Here is a 26,695-nt window from a genome sequence, read left to right as displayed (position 1 = left end):
GTTAATTACTTATTTATTACTATATTGGCAAATCTTTTTTGTCCTTCAAAAAAGATTGAATCTTAATTGGCAAGGGCAGTTTGGTCTAGTAAAGGGCCCAAGTCGAAAAAATGGCTGAAAACAGCACAAATGGTGTTTTGTCAAGGTGGCAACGAAAAGTGTGTCTTTCCCTAAAAAAAACGAAAAGTGTGTGTACGGAAAGAAAAGATGTGCTTCTAAAACAAAGTACGAAAATGTGGCATTTTGTTCAAGAGTGTTAAATTTCGTGTTTTTCCCCACCTCTCTCGGGGGGCCGCCGGGTTTCTCCCTCGCCGTCCGTCGCCGCCATGTGGGGCGGCGCCCAGACAGCCCCGGCCCGCAGGCTCTTCCTCTCTTCGCCGGATGTGACGCTCCCGCCGCCACCGCCGAGGCACCCACGCAGCCGCCTCTCCCTCAAGGCCACGTGCGCTTCGACGTCCACCCGTGCCCGGCTAGCCGGCGCCGGCAGCAGCATGCGCCGCGAGACCCAACCGCGCCTCGCAGCGGTACAGGGGCCGCCTGCACTGTCGCTTGCCGCCAGTGCCGCTCGGAGAGACGCCACGACGGGGCTCGCCTTCCTCCTCTTTGTTCTCGCCCTGGTTTGCCTCTATTACTTGGGAAATTTGTGCGCTTATTTTCATTTTTAATATTTGGATAAAAGTGACCTCAACATTTGTATCAATATAATTCAACATTGCAAGTTTGCAACTTACAAGCATCGTCAGCTGTTGATTTTGTACTCGTAGCAAAATTGTGAATTAACAATCATTGATTTGTTCTTTGTCACTTTCTTATTCCACCGTGCAACCTTTCCCCTCTTTCCACTCTACCTGGCTAGCTGCTAAACCTGCTTTTCTGGCTCCAGGAACATTGTAAGTTGGATCAACCCATTTTAACATGATCGTCTCTCTGTCCATATAAGCAATTAAAGTTCTTCTGTCTCTGTAAAATAGCTCATCCATAATCAAAAGGTTTTGTTTTCAAGAATCGTGTCGCCACCGTGAATTTGTGCTAAAATACAGAGCTATTTTTAGATGCTTGCCTGCAGTAGTAGAATTGACCATTCAGTAAAAATATGCTTGCTATAAATGGTTTGGTCATACTCAATTCTAGTTATGACAGTTCTCTCGGACGTTGCTCTTGCTCGTTGGTCACCTACAGTGGAGAGTTGTCCACACCACTCCTGCATCCAATATTTCTCATGGTCGAAGTTCATTCTAATTTTTGCACAGACTTGCTGTTTGCCTGTTTGGTAGAGTTCAACTTTCCTGATCCTAATTTCAGGTGATGAGCTCATTTCTGTCAGTAGCTATCTTCTCATTTCCGGCATGGAGAGTGAGTAAATCATCTGATAAATGGTATCTACTCTGCAAAGTATATAAAAACTCTTCTGACCAAACATTTTCTTCTTCTTTGTGAATAGGCCCTGAAGCAGCTGGAAAGGATAGCTCATAAATTGTCGAAAGTAGTTGCAGAAGAGGTACCGGGAACTTTATCGTCGCTAAAGCTGTCCATTATGGAGATCAGTGATATAACTAGCCAACTAAAGAACCTTAGGTAATATACTACACATTTCATTAGCTTCCTAAGAATGCAATGAAGAATTAAATGACCGTTTCAATTTTATTTCCTTTTGATACTATGCAGGCAAAGTTTCACAATAAATAGATCTGAGAGATGACTAATGTTTTAGGAAGATCTTTGGACTGGAGGACCAAAGCAGGGTCTGTAGCTATGTCAGTCCTTGTTAAGTGACAAATTCTCGACATTTGCAGAAACATTCCGCAAATGATGATTGTCACACTACCCCTGTTGATGTAGCTTGGCAAATGTAATGTGGTGTGATGAAAATACCATATTGCACAATGACCCAAAGCTCTTCTACACATACATTTAAAATTTATAATACTGTACTTAATTTTGGTTGGATTGCAACATATTGCGCTCCCTACAGTCTGGCGTATTTCTTGATGCCTTCATCAAAGCTCTTCATCTGCTCTGGCATTGGCAGCCTGCTAACTGATAGGGTGACCCTTGCTGTTGACACCAAAGTTGTGCGCTCCGAAGTTGTAGGATCCATTAGCCATATTTGGACCTCCCAAACCTGTTTAGGATGAGTAAAAAATCAGCAAAATACAGGTATCTCTTGATCCAGAAGCTCCATAAATGTCCACATCTATACTTTTATTGTGCTGTACTGGGTTCAGTGAGTGAGTCTAGCAATGTATATGCTGAAATTAAAATCTATAGCTTTGTACCAGAATTTTAAGATTTTAATTTCAGCACGATGCATTGTCATAAGATGGTCAGTAATGATGAGCTGCTGCAACTAATCTGTCTGTCACTTTCTTCCCCTGAACTTGTTTCTTTTTTTAGCATGTTTGAAAGGAAGTAAAAATGGCCTGTTAATGTTAGCACGCCAAACAAGACTTGTGACTTGTGAGACAGACAGAAGTCAAAGTGTCAAACTCGTGCAGCTCAACATCCTCCGGTCGCCCCATTTAGTAGCACCGGGTACTATTGTTTTTTTCCAACACCCAAACAATCAGGAATCAATCTGATTGATCGAGCAAAGGATTTCTGGAGCAGGAATTCTGTAGTTTACCTGGATGGTACGGCCGGCGTGGACGGGCTTGGCCCGGGCCTCGACGCGGTCGCCGAGGCGGGCGGCGCGGACGTGGTTGATGGAGAGCTGCACGCCGGCCACCCTCTTGCCGCCCGACGCCACGTACCCGCCGATGCTCGCCGCCGACTCCGCCATCAGCGCCGACACGCCGCCGTTGAGCATCTTGAACGGCTGCGTTCCCCGGCAATTAATCATCATCATAAGCGGATAAGTAGCAAGTACTTTGCTTGTCGGTCAAGCCCTCCGGCGGGGGCGGCGGCGGCGGCGGGCGTAGCGTACCTGGCAGCAGGTGTCGGTGACGGCGAGGCGGCCGACAACCTCGTCTCCGGTGACGAGGGTGTACTCGAAGCCCAGGGCGTGCAGCGCCTTGTCCGGCACGAACCCGGACCCGGTGCCGGCCATCCGCTGCCTGCGCGCGTTGTGGTTGAAGAGTTGCCAAGTGGAGGAGAGGCTGATTGTTTCGAGTATGGTGGGGACTACGGGAGATGAGCTTACCTTCGTCTGCTCCCAGGCTCTTGCTGCCCGAGGCCCAGCCCAAATCCAAACGGCCCAAACTCGAAATACGCTGCCCCCTGTAGAAGTTTCTCCACAACTTCTCTTCTCCCGTCCGTAACCTTACGCGTCTTCCTCTTCCCCAAAACATGACGCGTCTTCCTCTTCGCTCCTCTTGCTTATCTGCAAATCAATCCAACTCAGGTGTAATCTGCAGCACCACGGAGAAATCAGATGGAAATGTCAGATAGAACGAGGTATCTATGTCTCCTAACAGATACTCCCTCCGTTTCATAATTCTAGTCTCAAATTTGTCTAAAAATGAATGTATCTATTCTTAAAAACCGTCTAAATAGATGTAATATTTCGACAAGAATTATGAAACGGAGAGAGTAGTTGTTAGCCTGATTTCTTTTGTATTATTTGTATCCAACCTATACGTGTTCATACATAATTTATAAGCTTCAGGTAGCAGCATCTTTGATCTATTTGTTGGCAATTTTAGGTAGGTTATGGAATCAAATTTAACTTGAGATGAAGTAGCACAACAAAACAAAGTATTTTGCGAAGATGATGAAGGTGCTTTTATCATGGACGAAATTGGGGATTCTTCCGATGACCAACAAGGATATTGGAACCTAAAGATGGCTAATTGTGTTCTTTAAATTTTAAAGGGAAAGAAAGATGTCATGGATTAGCTAGCTGCTAATATGAATGAATGGAAGATACATGCTCTGAAGTACTTCTAGATGGATTAGACAGGTTGATAGCAATGGATGCCACATGGCCTGAGATGTCTTTGCTGTACGCGTGACTGAACTAGACAAGGGCGGGATGGTCGTGGTGGCAATCCCGGTGGCAGAGCCGAGGCGACGACCTTGCGAAGAACCACCACCAGCAGCTTGCAGGCACGAGAGAGAATTATACGAGAGAAGACGATGGGGAATGGTCAGCCCGATTGGGCTTGGGGTTCTGTTTGGTCTGGCCTGGCCTTTGGGTAGACAAAGAGCAGGGGTCGGACGAAAATTCGTCGTAGCATAGCAGCGATGAGGGAGCTAACGGACGGACGACCGCCAGGATGGAAGCGGGCGGTTGAATTCCGACACGTTTTTTTTTGCCTTTTTGGCAACTTTATATTTTCTGCTTTTTGAGCTTTTAATTTTATTTTTCATACTTTGACTTTTTATTTTCTAATTTTGAGGTTTTAATTTTCAACTTTTATGTTTGTGAACTTTCCATTTTTATCTTTTAATTTTGCAAAAAAAAAACTTACCTCCTCGGCCAACGGGCGGCTACTCAGGCAGCGGCTACCCCCTGCGGCTCATCTCCTTCCTCTGCGATGGTGGATCCACAACGAGCTCGAGCCAGCGCAGATCCGCAAACCCTGACCCATCACCTCTGGTTGACTTGTGATCGCAGAAAACCATTCTTCTAACCCAAATACAGTAATCCTAATCACATCCTAGAATGAACATAGCAAGGATCTTGTACAACTAAACACAGGCAGGGACAGAAGCAAAAGAGAAGTATGCGGATATCTTTTAATTGCAAGCATTGCAGTGCAGACGGAAACTGGAACAAAAACTAGGTTGCAATACATACTCCTTTTTCAGACAAAAGACAAAACAAGGAGACTGATGCTGATCTTACTAGCTCTCAGTTGGATGACATACCCTCATGGGATTTATTACAAAGGAGCTTCAGACTAGAAATAGAAAAGCCGCATCAAATTTGAGTATTGGACGGAAAACGAGCATCAGTCCCCTGTAGAAAACGAGCAAGAACAATATGATCTTCAGGTATCCAGCCTCGTCTACAGAACAAGCAGCCAATCGGATCGGCCATTCACAAATAAGGATATGCTTCTTTCTAAAGAGCATCTACACTGCCTACCCATGAGCCGTCGAAAGGATCGGCAATTGACAGGTCATGGGCATCAATATACTTGGAAGAAACAAACCTGAATTCAAATTGAGCATCTTGGGAGGCTCTAGTTTCCACTTCCAGCAGCCTATGTTGATCAGCCACCCATGCCATGTTGATCTTCTGATCGACTCCAAATATGATTTCTTTCAGCACCTTCGCATTCAAAACAAAGAACTTGGCAAAGCTGGCATATTCCTCACTTCCTTCGTAATTTCCCAACACCAGTTTTTTTAGATGGGTTTCAAGGCATTTGACTGGATCTAGTGGGTCACACTGACTCACGTTTTTCAGGTCTCTTTGCCAAAATATGTTCCACTAAAAATAAAGAAGATAATATGTTAAGGAACTCATAACTACAGTAGATCACATGTGAAAGAAATATTATTTTTATTTGTGAGAATCGGGTATTCAACTTTTACATTTAAAGCAGGCAAAGAGGATTACTCACAATGACATAGAGAGTTTCCAGGCAGGGGAAGCAGTGAAGGATGTCAAGAACTGCATTCAAGTCAGGGCCAGAAAATCGGAGAGCCAGAACTTTCACGGTGCATATCGGATTTTCCAAGCTGGCTGGGATTACTCTCTGAAGAAAATAATGGACATAAAAAAATAATACTATCTATTATATATAACAAGAGCACAACAAGCCACCATGTTCGTCCACATCAGCTAAATTATCTGGTCCGTTTGTTTACAGTGGGTCCAGAATATAGGAAAGAATGTATGAGAACTCTGTGTAAAGTAAAAGGACAGCTAATTTTTTGGAAACATAATTAATATTTAAAAGTTGGTAAATTATGTGTGATCTGCTACAAATTGCTCCATCTTTGCCAGACATCATACCCAAATAAGATGACGGCGTCTAGGAGAAAGAATCCAAGTACTACAAACGTCTGATACGCCGATCAGAGCATGTTGCATCCATAAAGCCAGCTTACGAAAGGAAGAACTAGCGAGGCACCAGCAGGATACACAGCAGCCAGAAGCAACGGATAAACAGTAAAATTGGGAAGAACAAAAGAGTATATGTATGCATATGTATACGGGCAATGGCATGCAAGTATGGAGAATCAGTAGGCCAATGTTGGTGTGGTATATGTAAGGTATCGTATCAAAGGAGCAAAAAATATTGTAACACAACACTAAAGGTCCAAAGCAACAAATCATGCCAGGTATGTATAAGTAATCACATTTGTAGTAAATTTAGAAGTCAATATACATCATAAGCATGGTAAGAAAGAACAATCTATGAAGAGAATGATGGAGAGACAGTAATTTACCAACTTATTAATTTCTTATGAACATACGCCAATTATTAATGTCTTAAGAGGAAGCAACTCAAGAAATTAAAGTAAGCTGCACATGTTGGAAGCATTGAAGCATCTTATTGAACTAATAACAACTAATAAAGAAAAAGGAAAATGCAGTACAGTCGGTGGTGAAGTGGTGGAGGAAGAGAACATAAGATTTAGTTACAAACCGTCACTGCGTAGATTTAATTCTTATGGTAAAAAGTCCTCACGATCCTTCTTTTTGCAAGAAAAAAAGTCCTCACAAAATTATGGTGGAACATACATAATGAGGAGTGGAAGAGGGAAAGGGTAGGATTTTCATGAAACTCTGTGGTTTTGCATGACTAACTACGATCATAATTATGCCAATCATCTTTCATTGTCAAACACCAAGGTTATAAACCTATAAACTTAGTGGAAACTTAATGCAAATATTCTGAAAAATTCAATCATGTTTAATTTCCATTCAATTTAGCTACAATGTTTCCTATATTTTTAATCATATATCTTAATGCCAATATAAATCCAGTTAAATCGAAAACAATTGATCTCAAGGGAAGCTAACTAAAAAAAGTAACACCAAATATGTCAATATGTAGTAAATCTAGCTACACCAATGTGTGCGCCGCCGAACTAGTTATGTATATAAGAATTTCAAATGCATGAGTCAAGAGGCTGCTGATGCTACCTGGAAGACTTGGTTTGCAACATTGATTTCGTGGTCGCCGGGCAACAAAGGACCAACAATCTCCAGTCTAGGTGCCCTGATTACCCGGATAATGTTGCATCCTAAGCCCCGACGAGGTAGTAGCAACCTTTCAAGGTGAGGGGCATCCTCGACGACCAATTCTCCTTCGCGCAAAGTCCAAGCGCATAGACCAATGCTCTTAAGAGTTGGTGATCTAATGCGGAGGAGGGCCACATCATGAAGTATATCCAAAACTAGAGTCTCCAAGGCACGGCAGCCAGAGATGAGCCCATGGAGCACATCCTCGGAGATGGAAACGGATTGTAAAGTGAGCTGCTTGAGGACGGGTAAATTCAGCGGATGAGCGATCTTGCAAGAGGCGATTTTGGCCACCTGGAGGGTTGATGCGACGCGAAGCACGGATGATGGCAGCAGGCAAGGCTCAGGACAGTCACTTGTATATACAAAAAGTCGAAATTTAGCAAATTGATTGAAGCTGATGTCCAACTCCTGAAGGTTGGTGAGGCCACGGGAGAGGAACCAGCTCTCGATCTGAGATGAATAATAGTCCGCGTAATAGTGGACGCGGATGTAGGGGAAGTGGAACCGGCGGGCAGGGCCAGGGTGGTCGGAGAGGATCCTGGAGATGATGGCGAAGCCGTTGGAATCGCTGAAGGACAGGCCGGTGGCGTCGAGGTTGAGAGGCGATAATCGCCAGAGGGGGCGCCATCGGCGGGAGATCGCCTGCGTCCGGGCACCATCCTTTGTGGGGAGGAGGGAGATTATGGTGCCGAGGATGGCGTCAGGGAGGTTGCTTATGAGATCGCCGCCTCCGCCACCATCCTTTGTGGTCGCGGGTACCGCCGCCGCCGCCACAGGTACCTCTGCTGCCGCCGCCTTCTTCATGGCCCGTGTGGGTAATTTGGAGGTTTTCCCATAAGCGCACAGTACAAGTTTACGTTTCCTCTGTTTCAAAACGGGCATGCCCTGCATTGGACCTTAGCCCTAAATTTCGTTCCCAAACCTCGCCGCCTCCGTCCTCCCATCCGATCCCCTAGCCTCTGCTTTGGATCTGTTGACGGACATGGCGGTTTCCTCCTGGGTTCCACCTTCTCTTCCCGAGTCCGGCGCCTCAGGCTTGGTCCTCCTCGACAAGTGTTGCTACATCGCCGACCTCCGCAACGACACCACGGCCGAGAGCACCACGAGCGGCGGCTTGCCTCTCAAGGTGACCTTCCGCGCCGCCCGCCCGCCACTCGTCTCCCACTTCTGCGTCTACTGCCCTGGCCTGGACTTCCGCAGCAAAGGGCCCCCCAAGATTGTCGCCACCGACGCCGATCTCGTCCTCCTCTCCGTTCCCGCCGTCGACCCCAACAGCAGCAGCAGATTCGACAGGGACTACTTCGTGTACAGCACTCGCGCCCCGTGGCTCCATCTGCTTCCGAACCCGCACCCCAGGCGACTCCACCACTCCTCAACCGCCCTCATCAGCCGCCAAGCCGGCGCTTCCTATGCCGTCGCTGCCCTCGGCATCTGCTCCTCCCTCTACGACGGCGACACGCTCCTCCGGTGGGAGTTTGACCTCCACCTCTACAGATCCTCAGATTCCAAAGGCTGGATCTCCAAGCGCTTGTCAGTAAACGGGTTGGAGAGGGACAAGCTTATCCCATTACCTCGAGGAGTCGACAGGCTGTACCACGAGACGGGGAAGACCATCACCGTCGGTGGTGACCACGGCACGGTCGCCTGGGTGGACCTCTGGCGCGGCATCTTCTTTTGCGACGTGCTCAAGAAACGCCCACGGCTTCGGGACGTCCCGCTGCCGGCGCCGGCGAGACGTAACTGGGAACGCCTCCTCAGAAACTCTGACCCCGGCTATCTGCGGGACGTGACGATCAGCCGAAACAAAGACTCGATCAAGTATGTCGAGTTGGAATTCTTGGAGTCGATAAAAGAGCTGGATGCCACCGTCCCTGATTCCTACGCTGACTGGGTGCGCAATAGGTCGAGGAAATCCCAGGTCATCGTCCGTGATGGCTGGAAGTCCACGACATGGAACATGGCGATACCGGCTGGTTCTTCTTCATGGCGCCGTGACTGTGTACTTGACGTTAAAGACGTCGGCTTGGAGGAAGCTGGTGACCCATGTCTTTCTCATCTCATGGCTATGCTGAGCGGCAAGACCATCAAGGAACTTCCGGTGGGATACCCCATCCTAAGCATGGATGATGATGTCGTTTACTTGCGTTCTGAAACCAGAGTACCCAGGCACATGGAGAAGTTGGCACTCATGTTTTCTATTGATGTGAGGAAGGCAGAATTGCGAGGATGGGCTGAGCTTGATGCCAAGAAGAGTAGCAATTTCTTGCCCGCCTTCTGCACAAGTGAGATCTGCAGGGGTACCTGAGCAATACTCCGTATTAATTAAGGTAGAAGCGAAGCACTGAAGCGAAGCTGAAAAGTACGTAGCTCTTTTTTCTTGTTTTGAGTTGATTTATGAAAATAATGTGTAGTGCGACTATCTGGATTGTGTTGCTTGCAGTACTAGTGAACTTGTGTGGGCTAAATATTTTGGTTGAAACAAAAAAATAAATATCGGGTAGTTGCTCCCAACTCCAAACTCCGGTTGCACATCTCAGCTATTTATTATTCTCACCGATCTATAATAAGTGACTGACACTTAATACAATTTTATATAAAATTTGTACTAAATTTGAGACATTTATTATGAATCGGAGAGAGTATCATTCAACAAAAACTAAATAAAAATGTACTCCCTCCGTTTGGGTTTATAAGAGCAACTCCAGCCGCACCCCCTAAAGGTCCCCTAAACGGGCTTGGGGGGCGTCGGCACGAAAATTTCGACCCAGCCGGCCTCTCCAATTTGTTTATTTAGCAGGCGCGGCCCAAAAAGTTATCGCGTTATAGCGGCGGGCGCGCGATGTCAACGTCCAATTAATCGCCTCACCGGTTTCTAACCGGCCCCTCCTCGGCTCCCGAGTTAATTTTAATGGCGATAATCCGCCGGTTGCCACGCGGCCCCGGCCCCGCCCATTATCGCCGTGTTCACACGCCCGCTGGTTCGCATTCCGGCGCTATAAAAAGCGGTCGACCACCGGCGGTGCTCGGCATTCCTCTCACCGCCTCCTCCCTCTCGTCCTCTCCTCTCCTCTATCGCCTAAACCCTAAACCCTCTAACTTCATTTAAATTCTGCTGAATTTAGTTAAATTTTGCCTGTTTTCAATTTTTTGGGTAATTTGGAGGTTTTAGAACTGTTTCGGTTCCAACGCTGCCACGGTGGTGAAGAACAGAATGGGAAGGTGGGGAACCGCCGCCGGCATCGCCACAACAGGGGTTGCCACCAGGCACGGTTATAGGTCGGCGTTGCTTCCAGTAATCGAGTCTGAACTGATGGATCGAATTATTCAGGTGAACCAGGCGCGACTCTCTTGTTCCCGGAAGCGAACACTACTGTTTTACGTGTACGCTGTTTCAAAACGTGTCAAGCCCAGCCTGGGAGCCCAGAAAAACAGCCTTTTATGCATTAAAATAATTATTGTCGGTATATATAAATGATTATTTATACCTATTTTTAGAAAAATAATGATTTTAACCCATCTCGGGTTTTTTTGGGCTTTTGGACCGGACATGGGACATAAAAGTCAGTGACGCTGGGCTTAGGGCCGTCCGGGCCGGGCCACCCTTGCCCTGGTCTAGATGGTTTGCATTTAACAACATACAATCCGATGCAGCCAGCGTAGAACCTGGCTCACATCGCTGTTTGAGACATGCAAGCAAGCAGAGCTGACGAAGATCCTCGTAACTCTCTAGGCCATCTGGTGCGCGCGCCGACCAGCTATCCACGACGAAGAATTTCAAAGTCCACTCTCAACTGTCGGCTTCATCCGGCGTTTCCTTGATGATCTTCAGATTCCCTTCTCCAAGCACAAGGGAATGCTACACCAATGGCGCGGCCTGCCATTTACCTGCCAAGCCATCGAGGTGGGGGGATGGTAAAGATCAATGTGGACTTCGGCCTCTCCCGGTCCGGAAGGACGGGTGCAGTGGCAGCTTTCTGCCGAGAATGGCGCCTATCTTGGGGCGTCGTCGGTCACGATCGATGGTCTCACTACACCGGAAATTCTCGAGGCCATAGCTTGTTGTGAAGCTTTGGCTTTCGCTATGAGCACCAGGTCCAAGTGGCCTCTGATTGCCTGAACGTGGTGAAGAATTTCAAGGCAGGCAACCTCTGCATGCATGCACAGTGCGATAGTGCGATGGTGCCGGAGAAAGGGGAGCTTCGATGCGTTATGCTCCTCGGCCACCAGATGATGCTCACAATCTCTTTAAGGCGGCTTCTACCCTTACTGCTGGTCGCCGTTTGCGGCTTCTTCACATCCCTGACATTACTTGTATTCCAACATTTGTGTTAAGCTAGTAAAGCCGGGGTGTTTTGCTAAAAAAAAGGATAAAACAAAGTAGTGCAATACAAAATTAAAGGATTAGTTTAAGTTTGAGCCATTAATTTGACGCACTACCACCACTTATACTCCTAGTGCATTTGTTCCTTTTGTTTCCACGGCTGGAGATGGGTTTGAGCTCTTGTGGAATGATGTATACATATTGTATCAACGTTCTATGTTTTATTGGAACTTTTAACAACTTCTACGATGCGCGAGTAAAGTTGGATGCACGGCGCACTGGATATGTTTTAATGTCTCGTGTCAGCCTCATTGTTATGATTGTTTGACTATGAATGAGAACCACATACTATTTTTTATTAAAGAGAAAACAAACTATTATTACCGAGTTTTTTTTCTTTTTAGGCTAACTACTCCAGTTTTCCCCCCAATTGGTTTACCTTTTAATATTTATTTATTTCCATCTCTATTTTTATTATATTCTATTGCTAAAATTTATTTATTTTCACTTGTTCTTTTTTCCTTCAGTTCTTTTATTTTACTTCTTTCCCAATGTTTTTTCTTACAGTTTTGTTTGTATATTAATTTTCACGGACACATTATATATTGTTTTCATTTAAAAAGTGTCCAATGGGGTTTTCTTTATTTTGAAAAAAAGCAAGACAATTTTTTTCCTTCCAAGCTTTAGCTCTGTTCTAGAGTGGATGCGTTGACCCTAGTGACTAATCTTCAGAGAAAAGATTAATTACTACATTGCCCTTCCTGAGGAACCCTGCTACATGGTCCTGCACTTTTCCCTCAACAACAATTGCACTTTTCCCTCAACAACAATGATATACGTACGACACTATTTGTACGATAGCTTGACACGATTAGACTCAAATTAGTTCACGGTCAGCATGTGGGGCCATCTGGGCACATTGCTTCTCAGTCTGCTCGTCGTACACGATTTGATCTTACGCAAGACAGTTTCGCTTCCCTCGCTAAGAGCAAGAGCAAGAATAATAAGAGATGCAAGCAGGCTATAAGAATTTAAATATGTTATTTTTGCTTCGTTGGAGGTGAGAGAATAGAAGAGAGAAGAGGAGTGGCTATTAGCTAATAGCCAGCTGCAGCACGTGCTCCTAGGAACCATGTGAAAATGCAGTGTGGGTCATATATTGATAAAGTAGTATAATCTTATAGCCAACTGCTGGCTAAACCATTAATCTTGCTCTGATACAGTGGCTGTGGCTTCCTTGCATCCATGCCAACGAGACTGAAGCTTTGCTTTTGGATATAGTTTTTTTTTTAAATAAAATTGCCTCCCGCAGGAAGAGTGCCTACTGAGGTTACAGAACTGGATAGCTGTTCAGTACGGCAGTTCAAGCAGAGAGCGTTAGGTACTTTTATTTTCTCCTTGTTCAGTATTAGTTTTTTTATACTTTCCGGACGCTCTAGGGTTGAGCTACCTTCTGGACTTGTTTTCATTTTTTGTAAATACTACGTGCGTCCCATATTAAATGCTGAAACATTACATGTATTTAGACGTATTTTAATATATAAATACGTTTATTTTTAAACAAATTTGAGTCAGTTAACACGGATATCACTCGGTAACAGGGTACAAATATTCTGCCGTCAGTGGTAATCATTAGTTTTTGCTCGTGAAGAGACTCCACTGTTGTTTGTGGTATGCTTTGTTACCACTATTGGATATAGAGAACCTGTCATTTTTTATGGTTTCCTGTCCATCGATTCCCAGGACGTTAACATTGCATTCTTCGGTGCAAATCAGAGACTTTGATTCCACGGAGCTGGCTAACATAGCCCCTTTGCTTTACACACTCCTCTCTCGATGGTCATGCCATTTCCACACGTCCATCCGGCCTTTTTCGTTCAACGCCAATACTCCTCCTCTGCCTGGCCCAGAACTAATTAATTACTCAATCGATCGAGTGATAAAATTTTCTAATCTTGGGGAGACCAGATGCTTAATGGTTTGTTAATCATGCCTAATTATTAATGGGGGCAGCCGTTTAAACTTTTTAATGTTAATTGCGATTATCAAGAAGTACTAACATCTAAATTGTTAAATAAGTTGACTATGAAGTTTTATATCATCATAAAACTAATTTAGAGTACTTAGATGTTGGTATGATTTTTTGAAATTTCTGTTATTTTTTTAAAATGTATCTTATAGTTTAGAACAGAGAGAATGAATAGCATGTTGTCCTTACGTTTAAGACAATTTTTTATGCAAGAGCGCTTGCGTTTAAAGATAGAGAGATCGAGAAAAATATAAGACGTCCATATACACACATATATAAGCTCCACACCCTCCAATACAAGCTATTATATTTTAGTGGTGTTTAGACAACTATTAAACACTAATAATTCACTTAAACGTCAGAGTCGAAGTTAAGAATCGATGCCAGTTTTTGGGCTGGAAATAAATCCCAAACAATCTAAAAGCTAGGATTTTGTTATTTTTGACCATAGTTTTCCCTTCTAATCGTCTTATTGTGGATGGCCTAAATTTCTGACATTTATTATGGATCAGAGAGTGCACCTTCCAATTTCAGCCGTTGAGGAATGGGCACTTGGGCAGCGCTTCTGTCTTTCTTTTTACAGCACAGTACTCCTGCTAGTATACTTAGAGGTGCAACATGATGATCCTCAAGATATCCTTTGACCCTACTTAGTTCAAACAAATGAACTAATTGAAAAATTATATCATTTTAAAATTTTAGTTCATTTGATTGAACTAAGAAGGATTAAAGGATACCCTGAGAGTTGCAAAGTTGCAGCTCCAAGTATACTGAACACCGTGCAATGGTTAGCCGACCCACGCCAGATTTTTGGAGATGCAAAAGGTGTGTAGTGATTAACTAGTTAACTAGGGGCGCCGCGTGCATGCAAGCACATTCAACGGCTGAGGAAAGAAGCCATGTGTTCACCGATCAATGTCTCTTTGCTTTAATCGAAACGTCAAGAAATGAATAGGAGCAATCATAGCGATGCAGTACACAATATATGCTATAGTACTCCGTATACTTCGTAATTAGTCAATGGGGATCGATCGAGAGGTAGTCGTCGTAGCGGCATATGTGCGTGCGATGCGATGCGACGCGTCTCTCGTTTATGGTGTAGAGGTGTCGATCAGCGGAGAACTAGCTAAGCTAGTCTCAACTGAAGGTCACCGAGCAGCCGAGCTAGGCCGGCAGACGTCGTACGTATTCAGTATTCTGCTGCTGCCTTCGATCCATATTAGTTGTTGAGATATTAGACGTTTGTTAGACATAAATATATTAATATTTGATCAAATTTGAGTGAATTAATATGGATCGGGGGTACGCTATTTATATGTCCTGGCTTTGCACACCTGCTGAGAATGGGAGGCACGTGATCTTCTCTCTTCTCTGATCTCAGTATAGTCTTTGGACCAAGAGGAAATGCAATACTTTCTCTTGTGCGTATGACTCTGGAAAGTATGTAGTATGCGATCCATGAATAATCCATCACCACCCGTGTATCGATCGATCTTGTTAGCTTTTGTCACGAGCTCCCCGCCCGCCCCGGCCAGCCGCTTTCCGTTCCGCCTAGCTTCCACCAATCAGCAAGCACAAACTCACGAGCCCGGCTCCTACTAGTACCGAGTTAACTTGATCCCATTTCAATTTCGAAGTGCTTCGCGGGAACGAAAACTCCACTCGTCTTCCGGATGTCGTCATCGGTTTCTTCGTCGGAGATGGCGGCGGTGAAGACGTCCTCGAACGGGATGTGGCAGGGGGACAACCCGCTGCACTTCGCGTTCCCGCTCCTCATCATCCAGGCGCTCCTCATCCTGCTCCTCAGCCGGTTCCTCGCCTTCCTCCTCCGCCCGCTGCGGCAGCCCAAGGTGATCGCCGAGATCGTCGCCGGCATCCTGCTCGGCCCCTCCGCGCTGGGCCGCAACAAGGCCTACCTCCGCACCCTCTTCCCGCCCTGGAGCGCGCCCGTGCTCGAGTCCGCCGCCAGCCTCGGCCTGCTCTTCTTCCTCTTCCTCGTCGGCCTCGAGCTCGACCTCCGCTCCGTCCGCCGCAGCGGCCGCCGGGCCTTCGCCATCGCGGCCGCCGGGATCTCGCTCCCCTTCGCGTGCGGCGTGGGGGTCGCCTTCGTCGTCCGCGCCGGCGCGGTCCCCGGCGCCGACCAGGCCGGGTACGCGCCGTTCCTGGTGTTCATGGGCGTCGCGCTCTCCATCACCGCGTTCCCCGTGCTGGCCCGGATCCTGGCCGAGCTCAAGCTCCTCACCACGCCCATCGGGGAGACGGCGCTCGCCGCGGCCGCGTTCAACGACGTGGCGGCCTGGGTGCTCCTGGCGCTCGCCGTGGCCATCTCCGCCGACGGCGGCAGCCCGGTGACGTCGCTCTGGGTTCTCCTGTCCGGCGCGGCGTTCGTCGGCGCCTGGATGGCGGCGGTCAGGCCGCTGATGTCGTGGGTGGCGCGGCGGGCGGAGTACAGCAACGACGCCGTGTGGGTCGGGTTCACGATGGCGGGCGTGCTGGCGTCGGGGCTGGCCACGGACATGATCGGCATCCACGCCATCTTCGGCGCCTTCGTCTTCGGCCTCACCGTGCCCAAGGACGAAGGCGGGTTCGCCGGAAGGGTCACGGAGCGCGTCGAGGACCTGGTGTCGGAGCTGCTCCTGCCGCTCTACTTCGCGTCCAGCGGGCTCAAGACGGACGTGGCCACCATTTTCAGGGGAGGAGGGAGGGCGTTCGGGGTGGTGGCGCTCGTGATCGGGACGGCGTGCGCCGGGAAGATTCTCGGCACGTTTGCCGTGGCCATGGCGTGCGGGATGGCGGCCAAGGAGGCTGTCGTGCTGGGTGTGCTGATGAATACCAAGGGACTCGTCGAGCTCATCGTCCTCAACATCGGCAGAGAACGAAAGGTACGTATACGTGTACGCCGTTTGGTATATGGTATACGCCTTGTTAAAATTTATTCCGTATTATTCAGCGCAATTCTCCCGTGCGAGGACAAAAGCAGGAGTCAGCTGCTTCCTCCTCTTTTGTTGGTGTCACTGGATACATGGGATGGGGAGGATCAACCAGTGCCTTTCTAGATTCTGCTCTACGTGCCAAGCCGCTTAATCGACGGCTTGGTAGTAGGAGGCAAAAAGAAAGTCCATCCTCACATGAATTGTATGAACCGTGTCTACGTGCACGGCACATTTTCAGACACTACTTGACATGATGCACCGTAGTACTACAACTTTGTTCAAGTTTCTGCAAAGTGACACGAGTGGCTAATCACTTGTTTCGAATGTCAAATTCTGCTTTCTTTTCATCACAAACGTTAGTCCAGAGTACAGAATCAACAGAAAGGGGATCGCCGCATGAATGATGACCACGTGTCCCTCATGCGCCGCTCCATGGTGCCACGTGGCTCCTTCATGCGGTCAGCCAAGGAAAAGTCCACGCCAGGCCTCGTGCATTCTTGGCCCGATCCTTCCTGCCTCGGAACTCAAACTACAAAACTTTTATTTGAATTTCTTCGTGTTTGTGTTGTCAAACATGAGCTCCTGTTCATTTTCGCAAATATTTCCAGAGCTTGTCTGGAAACAGAGCGTGCCCATGAATTTCGAATTTGAGTTGACGTTACTCATTATTCCGGGTGGTTTAATTACTTTGCAGGTTCTGAACGAGGAGATGTTTGCGATCCTGGTGATAATGGCGCTGGTGACCACCTTCATCACCACGCCGACGGTCATGGCCATCTACAAGCCGGCGCGCCGCCGCCTGCACCACCGCAAGCTCCACGGCCCCACCGCTTCCTCCGCCCCCGCCTCCCCCTCCGCCGGTGCCGCCACCGCCAACGCCAAGGAGCTCCGCGTGCTCGCCTGCATCCACGGCGGGCACGAGGTCCCGGCCCTGATCAACCTCATCGAGACCATCCGGGGCCACACGCAGCCGCGGCGGCTCGTGAAGCTCTACATCCTCCGCCTCGTGGAGCTCACGGAGCGCACCTCCTCCATCCTCATGGCCCGCGCCGCCCGCCGCAACGGCGTGCCGGCCTTCCTCTCGTCCCGGCGTGCTTCCTCCAATGGCGGCGGCGGGCGCGAGATGGACGTGGCGTTCGGCACCTACGCGCAGCTGGGCCATGTCAGCGTCCGGCCCATGACGGCCGTGTCCGCGCTCCACACGATGCACGACGACGTGGCCGCCGTCGCCGAGGACAAGCGCGTCTCCCTCGTCGTCCTCCCCTTCCACAAGCGCGCCGGAGGTGGAGGAGGAGAAGAGGAGAGCCTGGGGCCCGAGTGGCGGGCGGTGAACCGGCGGATCCTGCGGGAGGCGCCGTGCTCCGTGGCCGTGCTCGTGGACCGCGGATTCGGCGGCGGCGAGCAGGTCAGCTCCGACCAGGTGGCCCACGGCGTCTGCGTCGTCTTCTTCGGCGGCCCCGACGACCGCGAGGCCCTCGAGCTCGCCGGCCGCATGGCCGAGCACCCCGGCGTCCAGCTCAACGTCGTCCGCTTCCTCGACGGCAGCAAGAAGCCCGCCGAGGTGGTCGCCCTCCGCCCCACCTCCGACGACCAGATCTACACCTTCTCCGCCGCCGCCACCGCCAACGGCCACATGGAGAAGGTACAATTAATTAATCAACAATCCCCAGGGCAAGCAATTGCGCCATGGCTGAAATTAAGATCGATCTGGAGTAGTACTAATTTGAGGAGTGAATGCAGGAGATGGACGAAGTGGCGGTGGCGGAGTTCAGGCAGAGGATGGGAGCGGCGGTGCGGTTCGAGGAGCGGGTGGTGGCGGGGGACGTGGTGGAGGAGGTGGTGGGGATCGGGAAGAGCAGGGAGTACGGGCTCGTCGTTGTCGGGAAAGGGCGGCTGCCGAGCTCCATGGTGGCGGAGCTGGCCGTGCGGCGGCCGGCCGAGCACCCGGAGCTGGGGCCCGTCGGCGACGCGCTGGCGTCCGCGGGGCACGGCGTCGCGGCGTCGGTCCTCGTCGTGCAGCAACACGACGTCAACGCCGCCGACGAGGTGCCCGTCTCCGTCGTCCACATCGACGCCCACGCCGGCCACGGCGAGCCGTAGGGAGTACTGCTGATTACTAGTACTAGTACCGACTGGAATGATGATGACGATGATAACGACGACGACTGCGTATCAGCGTATGGTACTACTATTTGACACGGATGTAATTAAATGGTTATAATAAGCAAATCTGCCACGAATAATCTCTTAGCAGAGCAATGGCAAAGTGAATGCAGAGGATTGCATATTGTTCTGCAAATTGTGTTTTCCCTAAGAGCTCGATTTCTGATAACAAATCCTCGTCCAGCTGAATTTCTGCATCACAGTTAATCTTGGGGAAATTTGGTGGACAGTCTCATAGTTAAAGAACCCGGAACGTTCATGTCGAGGAACGGGATCCGGGGACGCGGGTCGACACCACCAATTATTCGACGATTAAAAACTTAATTATGATAATTGCCATAAGACAGTCATATAGTCAAGATCATAGATAATATAAGATACTTAGTGACTTTCTATTACATGTATCTAAACACCTTTTAGATTTTAAGTATAGATACATCCATATTTGGACAAATTTGAGTACATGTATACAGTTTCATAAAATCTCCAATCTAATTATAGCCGTAGAAATAAAAAAAAAACAAATGTAGTTCAGGCAACGATAATGGGTTGAATCAGTAGCTCGGACTTAAATCTAATATCTAATTAAAGTAGCAGAAATTATATAGCTCAGATTTAACAAAAGTTATCGGACGGTGGAGATTCAATCTAGCAAATAATTAAAACCCAAAGCAGTTCTGAATACTTTAAAGTAGCAGACACAACCGTATGGAAATCTCGGTAGCATGAAAACAACAATAGAAAAGTATGAAAAAGAAAAACACTTGGTTTGAAATCAATCACATTAAGAATCCATGAAAAAAATCAATCTTCATAATCTAGATATAGAGATCAATTCGGTATGGAAACAGGGAAAGACATGGCATGTAAACCAAAGAATAATACAGTACGTGCTATAATTGGTAACGCATGGATAGGCAGAAGAATTCCTAAGATTCGCTGGATACGTCGGGGCATACATCAAGCTGCTTCGACCAGCTTGATTCGGCGGGATTGCGGCATACTGCAGCCGCGTCGCCACCTCGCGCGCAGCAGCTGTAGTAGGTAGTCGAACGGGCCGCGCAAGTGCAACTGCCTCGCTGCTGTACTCATGCGGCTGGGCCGTCCCCTCGCCGTTGCATCCGTGCCGCTGCCGCCATATTACCGCACTGCCAACCTGCAATTGCAACCGCCGTGACCTCTCGCTGCCCGTTTTCCCCAAATGCCGCCGATGCCAGGACCCAGCCGTCCAGCCTTCCTTTACTGAAGCCACCGCATGCCTCTGACACTTTCGGCGTCGCAGGACGGCAGGAGCCGTCGAGGTCAGTTTGTTTTCTTAATTTTGCGGTATTGCAAACAGAAAAAAACAACCTCAGTACAGAAACAATATGGAAGATATGGAACAAAAAGTCTCGGTATGAAAATAAAAATATAATCTTCGTATAAATCAGAACTGAATCGCATTTTTTTTAAAAAAATAACTCGCTGGAGACGGGCAAATTATGTATCACCGGTAGACACGGTGCAATGTATCCAGACCGATTGTATTGGATGTAGATACCCGGCCTTTGGCATGTAGCCGTGCCACCAAATACAAAGTAAATATATTTGGAATCTATATGAACCAATTAGAAAAATTACATACATCAACTACGATGAAAAAACACAGTAGATGTTTGAGACCTCGAGACAATTTTTTTAAAAAAACTTTAACATAAGGTAATATGTCTCATCGGTATAGAGCAATCAATAAAAGCAAATCAAAACAAATCGGTAATTTTTCAAAATAAAAACAATCGATAAGAACATAACGTAGAGGTTTGTTATGTAGTACTCCCTCCGTACCAGGTTAAGTGTCGAAATATGACATGTATCTAGATGTATATTTTAGTATATAGTTACTTCCATTTTTAGACAAATTTGAGTCACTTAATATGTGATGGAGGGAGTACTATAAACCAAATCTCATCGAGGTTAACATAGCTATAAAGATATGCAAATTGATTTCTGATTGGTATCGAGTAGAAAAAAGAATAGGGAATAGAAACAAATTTAATCTGATCAATATGAAGCAATTCAAAATAAAAGAAAATTTAGACAAATTGATAAGAAGATAACATAGAGGTTTGTTACGTAGTATAGACCAAATCTCATTGGTACGCACGCGCAAAAAAAAAGAAACTCCGTATAGGAATTTAACGTTGCTACAAAGATAAAAAAATATAAGAAGTGAATATTGGTACAGAGCTATAGAAATTGATTTCTGATAGGTACCGAGTAGAGAAAAGTCAGGAAAACGAACAAATTTGATGTGATCGGCATGGAGCAATCTACATCTGCCGATAGGTAACAGCACCCTCGCATGGAAACGCCAGCTGGAATCTAATCTACCAAAGGCACAACCAATTCCACAACCATGACCGCAAGTCAAACAAACTCTCGCCACTCGCCGTCAAAAGCAACAAGAAACCCCAGAAAAAACACACTAGAATAAAGGATATTTCGTGTGGAACCTCGGCTAAAAGAAAATCTGAAAAATCATACAGACACAATTGGCTGGATTGAAAAGTTCTTATTGCATCACGAATATCGAAATAATAATTCAGGATTAAAGAATCTATACATGATGTCTAAAAGAGCACTTTTAAAATGATTAAAAGAATTTCCATGCAAATAATGCAGCAAAAAACACACGTGTTACGAGTATAAGATGAACACTTTTGTATTGCAGACAATGGTAATAAAATACGACTCTCTTAGTAAAACATGTAATGACTATCTAATGTACAATATAATCGGTGTGATATGAACCAATCTAATCATTCAGAAAATCTATATCACCAAAAAGTAAATAAATATAACAAATCAAATTTCCCAAAGACTCATTAACCAAGTCTAAATTGCATACAAATATAATACACTTAGACTGCATGCAAAATTAGTGCACTAAAAATATATTAAAAAATATTTCATTATACAATTCTAACCGCGCAATCTGCGCGGGTCACCCGCTAGTTAAGTATTATATCATACTTCATCTCTGTCTCTACTAGTTGTAAAGTCACCAACATTTTCTTTTCTAAGTCTACCCCCACAAAACGTACACAAACAATTCCCACCTTACAATTAACAAACAATTAGGTCCACTAAATCAGCTCTAACAACTAACTTTCGGTCTCCTAACTTTTTTCCTTTGTACATTTAGCGTTTAATTGACGTCCTACTAACTCTGCCACCCGATCTGACTATCCTCTGCCTCCGCACGTACACAGCTACCAATTCTTCCAATCAAGCTTTCATGTGTCCTTCCAGCGCCCGACCGTGCCCGACGATTGCCGCCGCCCTTCCGCGCGCGCCCGACGACCCCCGTCGCCCACTCGAGCGGCCGCCGGCGCCGGCGCGCGCTGCTCTCCCACGAGGCGCCGGTCGCCGCTGCACGCACTTCCGCCGGCCGCGTCGCGCGGTCCCTTTGGCCGTAGCCTCCCCTGCCGCACTCCGCCGACGCCCCAAGCTGACACCGCCGGTCCGCTCACTTCTGCATGTAGATTCGGCTACCATGACGTCCTGCAGCAGCCTACAGCTCTTCTTGCTCTATGTTCCCTGCAGGTAATACTAATTTGCAAATCAGGTTCATTACTTGCTTGTGCTATGTGACCTATATCACTGCCATGGCATCGATTTCTAGCGATTTCTACAAGGTACAAGCTTCTATAGTTTGAGAGCTTGATTGTTGACTTGTTGTCGATACTGCATATCATTACTGCGCCACTTTAATAGCCAAAGGCACTAAAAGTACCTGGTAATTTCTTCCAACGATGATCAATTTTTTCTCCAACTTGAGGTGTGTAGAAGCCACATGAAAGAATCAATCACTAAATTTATTTCTGAAAGAGATGCCGTAGATGACAATAGGTCGCAATCAATTCTTCTGAAATGTATGTCTCTTTTGTTGTGATTTTTGCCTTCTACACAATCAGGGAAAATTATCTGGTTTTGTGTCGCGTTTACTAATTCCTTTGAAGGTTGATGTTATATTTGGATAGAACTTTTAAATTTTGTAGTTAATTTTTGACGAGGGATTCAAGGGCATTCTTTGGTCCAATTTGTGCAAATAATCTCACATCAGTTCTCTATTTTCTTGCAGGATTTTGATTAAATGAGCAAGCATAAGCTGATCCATCCGTAGTTTCTTCAGAGAGGAGCAACCAGCACCAAACCTACTTTGCCTTGTTCCATCAGTGGCTGTTGTCAAAAAATTCAGAGAGCTTTCAGGTGTTCAGAGACCTTTGAAGTGTTCAATACATTTACAGGTCATGATATGATACAAGAAATACTCAAATGCTATGATACCACTTAACTTTGGATTTACAGTTCCCAGAAACATATATGATAATATAAAATCAAAACTTCAACAAATAAATGGTCAAACCAGTAAAGGCAGCTTAGTTATTTTTTCTTGAATACAATGTCTCCTTGATATTATTTGCTACCGCTCATGGATTATTTGACTAACATGTGCATGTTCAGGCACTTATTTGGGATAGATATGCCAAAGAAATATGCACTCTACAAGAATATGCAACATATGGCAAAAGCATAACATATGTGCAACTCTGACTGCACTAGAACTTCTGCCAGAAAGTATGTCGTTGCACAGTTATTATGGCTAATTCGGTTCATCGCTCAATTACTTTTGGAATTTTCTTTGCTATAACAGTAATGCAAACGAAATTACTTTTCAAGGTTGTTTCCCATACCGAGTCAAGTAGGGCAGACTACTTTTTTTATAAGTGTGGTCCTACTGGAGTACAATTAGTTTGAGCGGAGTGTAATTCAGGGTTTGGGTTCAGGGTATGCAACTATTTCTTGCAAATTCCGCTATAGACCTTAATCCCGTATTCTTAACTGGTTCAGATTTGATGATTTTAAATATTGTCTATGTTCGAATGACTTTGATCAACTTCAGTGTGTTAGGGTGCTTTTTTTAAGGTCATTGTGGTTCAGATTTGATAATTCTATGAATAAGATGTGGGCATCATTTTAGACCCAACTTTAGCATTTTGGCATAAAAATAAGATCAACAGAAAAACCGTAGAAAAAAAAGTCATCATGTAAAAATGTAGAATCCAAGTTGTCACGTATTGTGGAGACGTGCGTTGCACGTGCAAGCTTCACTAGTCCGTCCGGAAATAATTGAATCGGATTTGTCACATCTAGATACGAATCCTGAGTCATTTGTTCAAAGTTCTCAAATTTTTACAAACATCTAAAGATGTGCAGCTGGAATTGGGTGCACCTACCGGATACAATGGCTCATACGGTTTAAAGGATTCTTAATGATTTCCACATAATTTCAACACTTAATTTTTTTTTCATGTGTATCCTTCGTTTCATAGAATAGAGAAACACTACATTACTTTTAAGAATTCCAAACATTAGGTGAGATCATATTGAAAAATCTTAACAATTGAAATGCGCATGACTTTCTAATCATATATTTTTCCTATTTTTTGTGATTTCAAAATCCTATGAAGTATGAACCCGAAACGAGAGTTCAAGTTCCATGTAGACATGTAGTGCTTTGCTTGGTCACCGGCGCGTCCATCCCGTCTCCCCACCTCACAAGCCGCCACCCCCGAAGCAGTTCAAGGCAGCGCTAAAACCCCCAAATTCCCCACGCGGGGCATGAAGAAGGCGGCGGCAGCAGAGGTATCTGTGGCAGGGGCGGCGGCGCCGGTACCAGCTACCACAAAGACGGGGGCGGCGGACGTCACCGCAGCCAAGAGGGGCGCGTCCGGTGGAAGCCGCAGGCGGCGGAGACGGGCGCGGGCGCGGGCAGATCTCATAAGCAGCCTTCCTGATGCGGTCCTCGGTACCATAATCTCTCTCCTCCCCACCAAGGATGGTGCCCGGACGCAGGCCATAGCCCGCCGGTGGCGCCCCCTCTGGCGCTCCGCGCCTCTCAACCTCGACGCCACCGGCCTATCCTTCGGCAACTCCAACGGCTTCGCCATCGTCTCCAGCATCCTCTCCGACCACCCTGGCCCTGCCCGCCGCTTCCACTTCCCCTCCATCCGCGTCTTCAATGACGAGGACCATTCAGCTCAGATCCAGAGCTGGTTCCACTCCCGTGGCCTCACCAATCTCCAGGAGTTGGATATCGGCTTCAATCTATTTCCTAAATTCCGTCTATTTGGGCAAACACGTCAGTTAACCGAGCCTTTTCCGCTGCCATCATCCGTGCTTCGGTTCGCATCAACCCTCCTCGTGGCCAGAATCGGCTACTGCAAGATCGCTCATCCGCTGAATCTACCCGTTCTCAAGCAGCTCACCCTGAAATTCGTTTCCATCTCCGAGGATGTGTTATATCGACTGATCTCTGGCTGCCATGCCTTGGAGACTCTATTTTTGGATACAATTTGTGGAGTGGCTTGCCTCCGCGTTAGCTCACCAACTCTTAAGACCATTCGCCTCTCCTCTTGGCTTTTGCGCGAAGGAGAATTGGTCATCGAGGATGCCCCTCACCTTGAAAGGTTGCTACTACCTCATCCGGGCTCAGGCTGCAAGATCATCCGGGTAATCAGGGCACCTAGACTGGAGATAGTTGGGCCTTTGTTGCCCCTTGTCTCTGACATCGGTATTGCATCCCACCAAGTCTTCCAGGTAGCAGCGGCAGCCTCTTCACTCTTGCATTTGAAATTCTTACATAACTAGCGAGCGGCTCGCGCATTTGCATAGCTAGACTTAATTACTACATACTGTAATATTTGGTGTTACTTTTTTAGTTAGTTGCCCTTGAGACCAAATGTTTGTTCAATTTAGTTGGCCTTATATTGCACTGAGAGATATCGTTATAAATATAGAAAATATTGTAGCTAAATTGTATGGAAAATTAAACATGATCACACGTACATGGAGGCTGAATCCTATTTCCCTGGTCTAGTAAGCAACACAGAAATATATAGGTATTGTAGCACAATATAGTTTTTTCTAATAGAGTTTTACATGATCAATCTCAACCTTTATATTCTGGACCCACTGTAAACAAACGGAGCAGATAATTTAGCTTACGTGTGCGAACCTTGTGGTTTGTTGTGCTTTTATTTGTCTTTCGTTATTATTATACAATATATAGTATTATTTGTTGATCTTCATTGTTTTCTTTAGAGAACAATCCCAGTGAGCTTGGAGAATCCGATATGCAACGTGAAAGTTTTGGCTCTCCAATTTTCTGGACCCGACTTGAATGCAGTTCTCGACATCCTTAGTCGCTTCCCCTGCCTGGAAATTCTTTATGTCATTGTGAGTACTCTTCTTTGCCTGCTTTGAATGTAAAAGAATGAATCTGATTAAGGAAAATAAAAATAATATTTCTTTCACATCTGATCAGTGTAGGTATGAATTATTTAACATATTCTCTTCTTTATTTTCAGTGGGAGAAATACCGGCAGACAGACCTGAAAAACTTGAGTCACTATGAACCACCAGATCCTGTCAAATGCCTTGAAACCCATCTGAAAAAACTGGTGTTGGAAAATTACAAAGGCAGTGAGCAATATGCTAGCTTTGCCAGGTTCTTTGTTTTGAATGCGAAGGTGCTAAAAGAAATAAAATTTGGTGTCGATCAGAAGATCAACAAGGCATGGGTGGCTGATCAACATAGGCTGCTGGAAGTGGAAACTAGAGCCTCTCAAGATGCTCAATTGGAATTCAGGCTTGGTTCTTCTTCCATGTATATGGATGCCCATGACTTGTCAATGGCCGATCCTTTTTCGATCGCTCTTTGGTAGGCAGGGTAGATGCTCTTTCAGACTAAGCATGTCCTTGATTCGTGAATGGTCGATTCCATTGGCTGCTTGTTCTGTAGAGGTTGGGTTTGATACCTGAATATCACATTGTCCTCACTTGTTTTCTAGAGCGGACTGATGCTCGTTTTCCGTCCAATGCTCAATTTGCTGTGGCTACTCTATTTCTAGTCTGGAGCTCCTTTGTAAATCCTATCAGGGTATGTCATGCAACTGAGAGCTAGTAAAATCAGCATCAAACTGCACTGATCCTATCTTTTGTCTGGAAAAAGAGTATGTATTGCAACCTAGTATATTTTTAGTTCCAGTTTCGGTCTGCAA

At 46.4% G+C, this 26,695-nt stretch overlaps 6 protein-coding genes across 9 annotated transcripts; 4 read left to right on the top strand and 2 right to left on the bottom strand.

Moving 5' to 3' along the window:
• Nucleotides 1-237: 237 nt before the first annotated feature.
• LOC104582762 lies at nucleotides 238-2,143 on the top strand. 3 transcript variants are annotated; one of them, XM_014898229.2, is made up of 4 exons: nucleotides 238-617; nucleotides 1,303-1,353; nucleotides 1,442-1,575; nucleotides 1,666-2,143. In XM_014898229.2, the coding sequence occupies exons 1-4, from the start codon at nucleotides 327-329 to the stop codon at nucleotides 1,697-1,699; spliced, it is 510 nt and encodes a 169-aa protein (XP_014753715.1). In that variant the 5' UTR covers nucleotides 238-326; the 3' UTR covers nucleotides 1,700-2,143. The 3 variants fall into 3 exon arrangements, 1 of the variants encoding a protein (XP_014753715.1); XR_002963860.1 differs by lacking the exon at nucleotides 238-617 and adding an exon at nucleotides 624-890 and having other exon boundaries at nucleotides 1,141-1,353; XR_002963861.1 differs by lacking the exon at nucleotides 238-617 and adding an exon at nucleotides 625-1,222.
• LOC100826961 (1,4-dihydroxy-2-naphthoyl-CoA thioesterase 1) lies at nucleotides 1,861-3,133 on the bottom strand. Its single transcript, XM_003566552.4, has 3 exons — nucleotides 2,924-3,133; nucleotides 2,624-2,815; nucleotides 1,861-2,122 (listed from the first exon to the last, which is right to left on the bottom strand). Exons 1-3 carry the CDS (start codon nucleotides 3,044-3,046, stop codon nucleotides 1,967-1,969), a joined length of 471 nt encoding a protein of 156 aa, XP_003566600.1. The 5' UTR covers nucleotides 3,047-3,133; the 3' UTR covers nucleotides 1,861-1,966.
• A 1,515-nt stretch (nucleotides 3,134-4,648) lies between these two features.
• On the bottom strand, nucleotides 4,649-8,151 carry LOC100826648 (putative F-box/FBD/LRR-repeat protein At5g44960). Of its 2 annotated transcripts, XM_014898363.2 has the most exons (4): nucleotides 7,043-8,151; nucleotides 5,511-5,645; nucleotides 5,097-5,377; nucleotides 4,649-4,900 (listed from the first exon to the last, which is right to left on the bottom strand). In XM_014898363.2, the coding sequence occupies exons 1-4, from the start codon at nucleotides 8,033-8,035 to the stop codon at nucleotides 4,837-4,839; spliced, it is 1,473 nt and encodes a 490-aa protein (XP_014753849.1). In that variant the 5' UTR covers nucleotides 8,036-8,151; the 3' UTR covers nucleotides 4,649-4,836. The 2 variants fall into 2 exon arrangements, with proteins under 2 accessions (XP_014753849.1, XP_010233357.2); XM_010235055.3 differs by having other exon boundaries at nucleotides 4,649-5,377.
• On the top strand, nucleotides 8,008-9,563 carry LOC100839204. Its single transcript, XM_003568930.4, has one exon. The coding sequence runs from the start codon at nucleotides 8,127-8,129 to the stop codon at nucleotides 9,447-9,449; it is 1,323 nt and encodes a 440-aa protein (XP_003568978.1). The 5' UTR covers nucleotides 8,008-8,126; the 3' UTR covers nucleotides 9,450-9,563.
• Nucleotides 9,564-14,910: 5,347 nt separating this feature from the next.
• On the top strand, nucleotides 14,911-18,790 carry LOC100826336 (cation/H(+) antiporter 20). The gene is made up of 3 exons (XM_003566550.4): nucleotides 14,911-16,376; nucleotides 17,122-18,069; nucleotides 18,168-18,790. Exons 1-3 carry the CDS (start codon nucleotides 15,168-15,170, stop codon nucleotides 18,525-18,527), a joined length of 2,517 nt encoding a protein of 838 aa, XP_003566598.2. The 5' UTR covers nucleotides 14,911-15,167; the 3' UTR covers nucleotides 18,528-18,790.
• A 4,453-nt stretch (nucleotides 18,791-23,243) lies between these two features.
• LOC100826025 (putative F-box/LRR-repeat protein At5g02700) lies at nucleotides 23,244-26,695 on the top strand. The gene is made up of 3 exons (XM_003566549.4): nucleotides 23,244-25,232; nucleotides 25,737-25,871; nucleotides 26,003-26,695. Exons 1-3 carry the CDS (start codon nucleotides 24,255-24,257, stop codon nucleotides 26,357-26,359), a joined length of 1,470 nt encoding a protein of 489 aa, XP_003566597.1. The 5' UTR covers nucleotides 23,244-24,254; the 3' UTR covers nucleotides 26,360-26,695.

This window comes from Brachypodium distachyon, chromosome 2 (assembly GCF_000005505.3).
Source record: "Brachypodium distachyon strain Bd21 chromosome 2, Brachypodium_distachyon_v3.0, whole genome shotgun sequence".
Classification (NCBI taxonomy): Eukaryota; Viridiplantae; Streptophyta; class Magnoliopsida; order Poales; family Poaceae; genus Brachypodium; species Brachypodium distachyon.
This window is presented reverse-complemented; position numbering and strand designations above follow the sequence as displayed.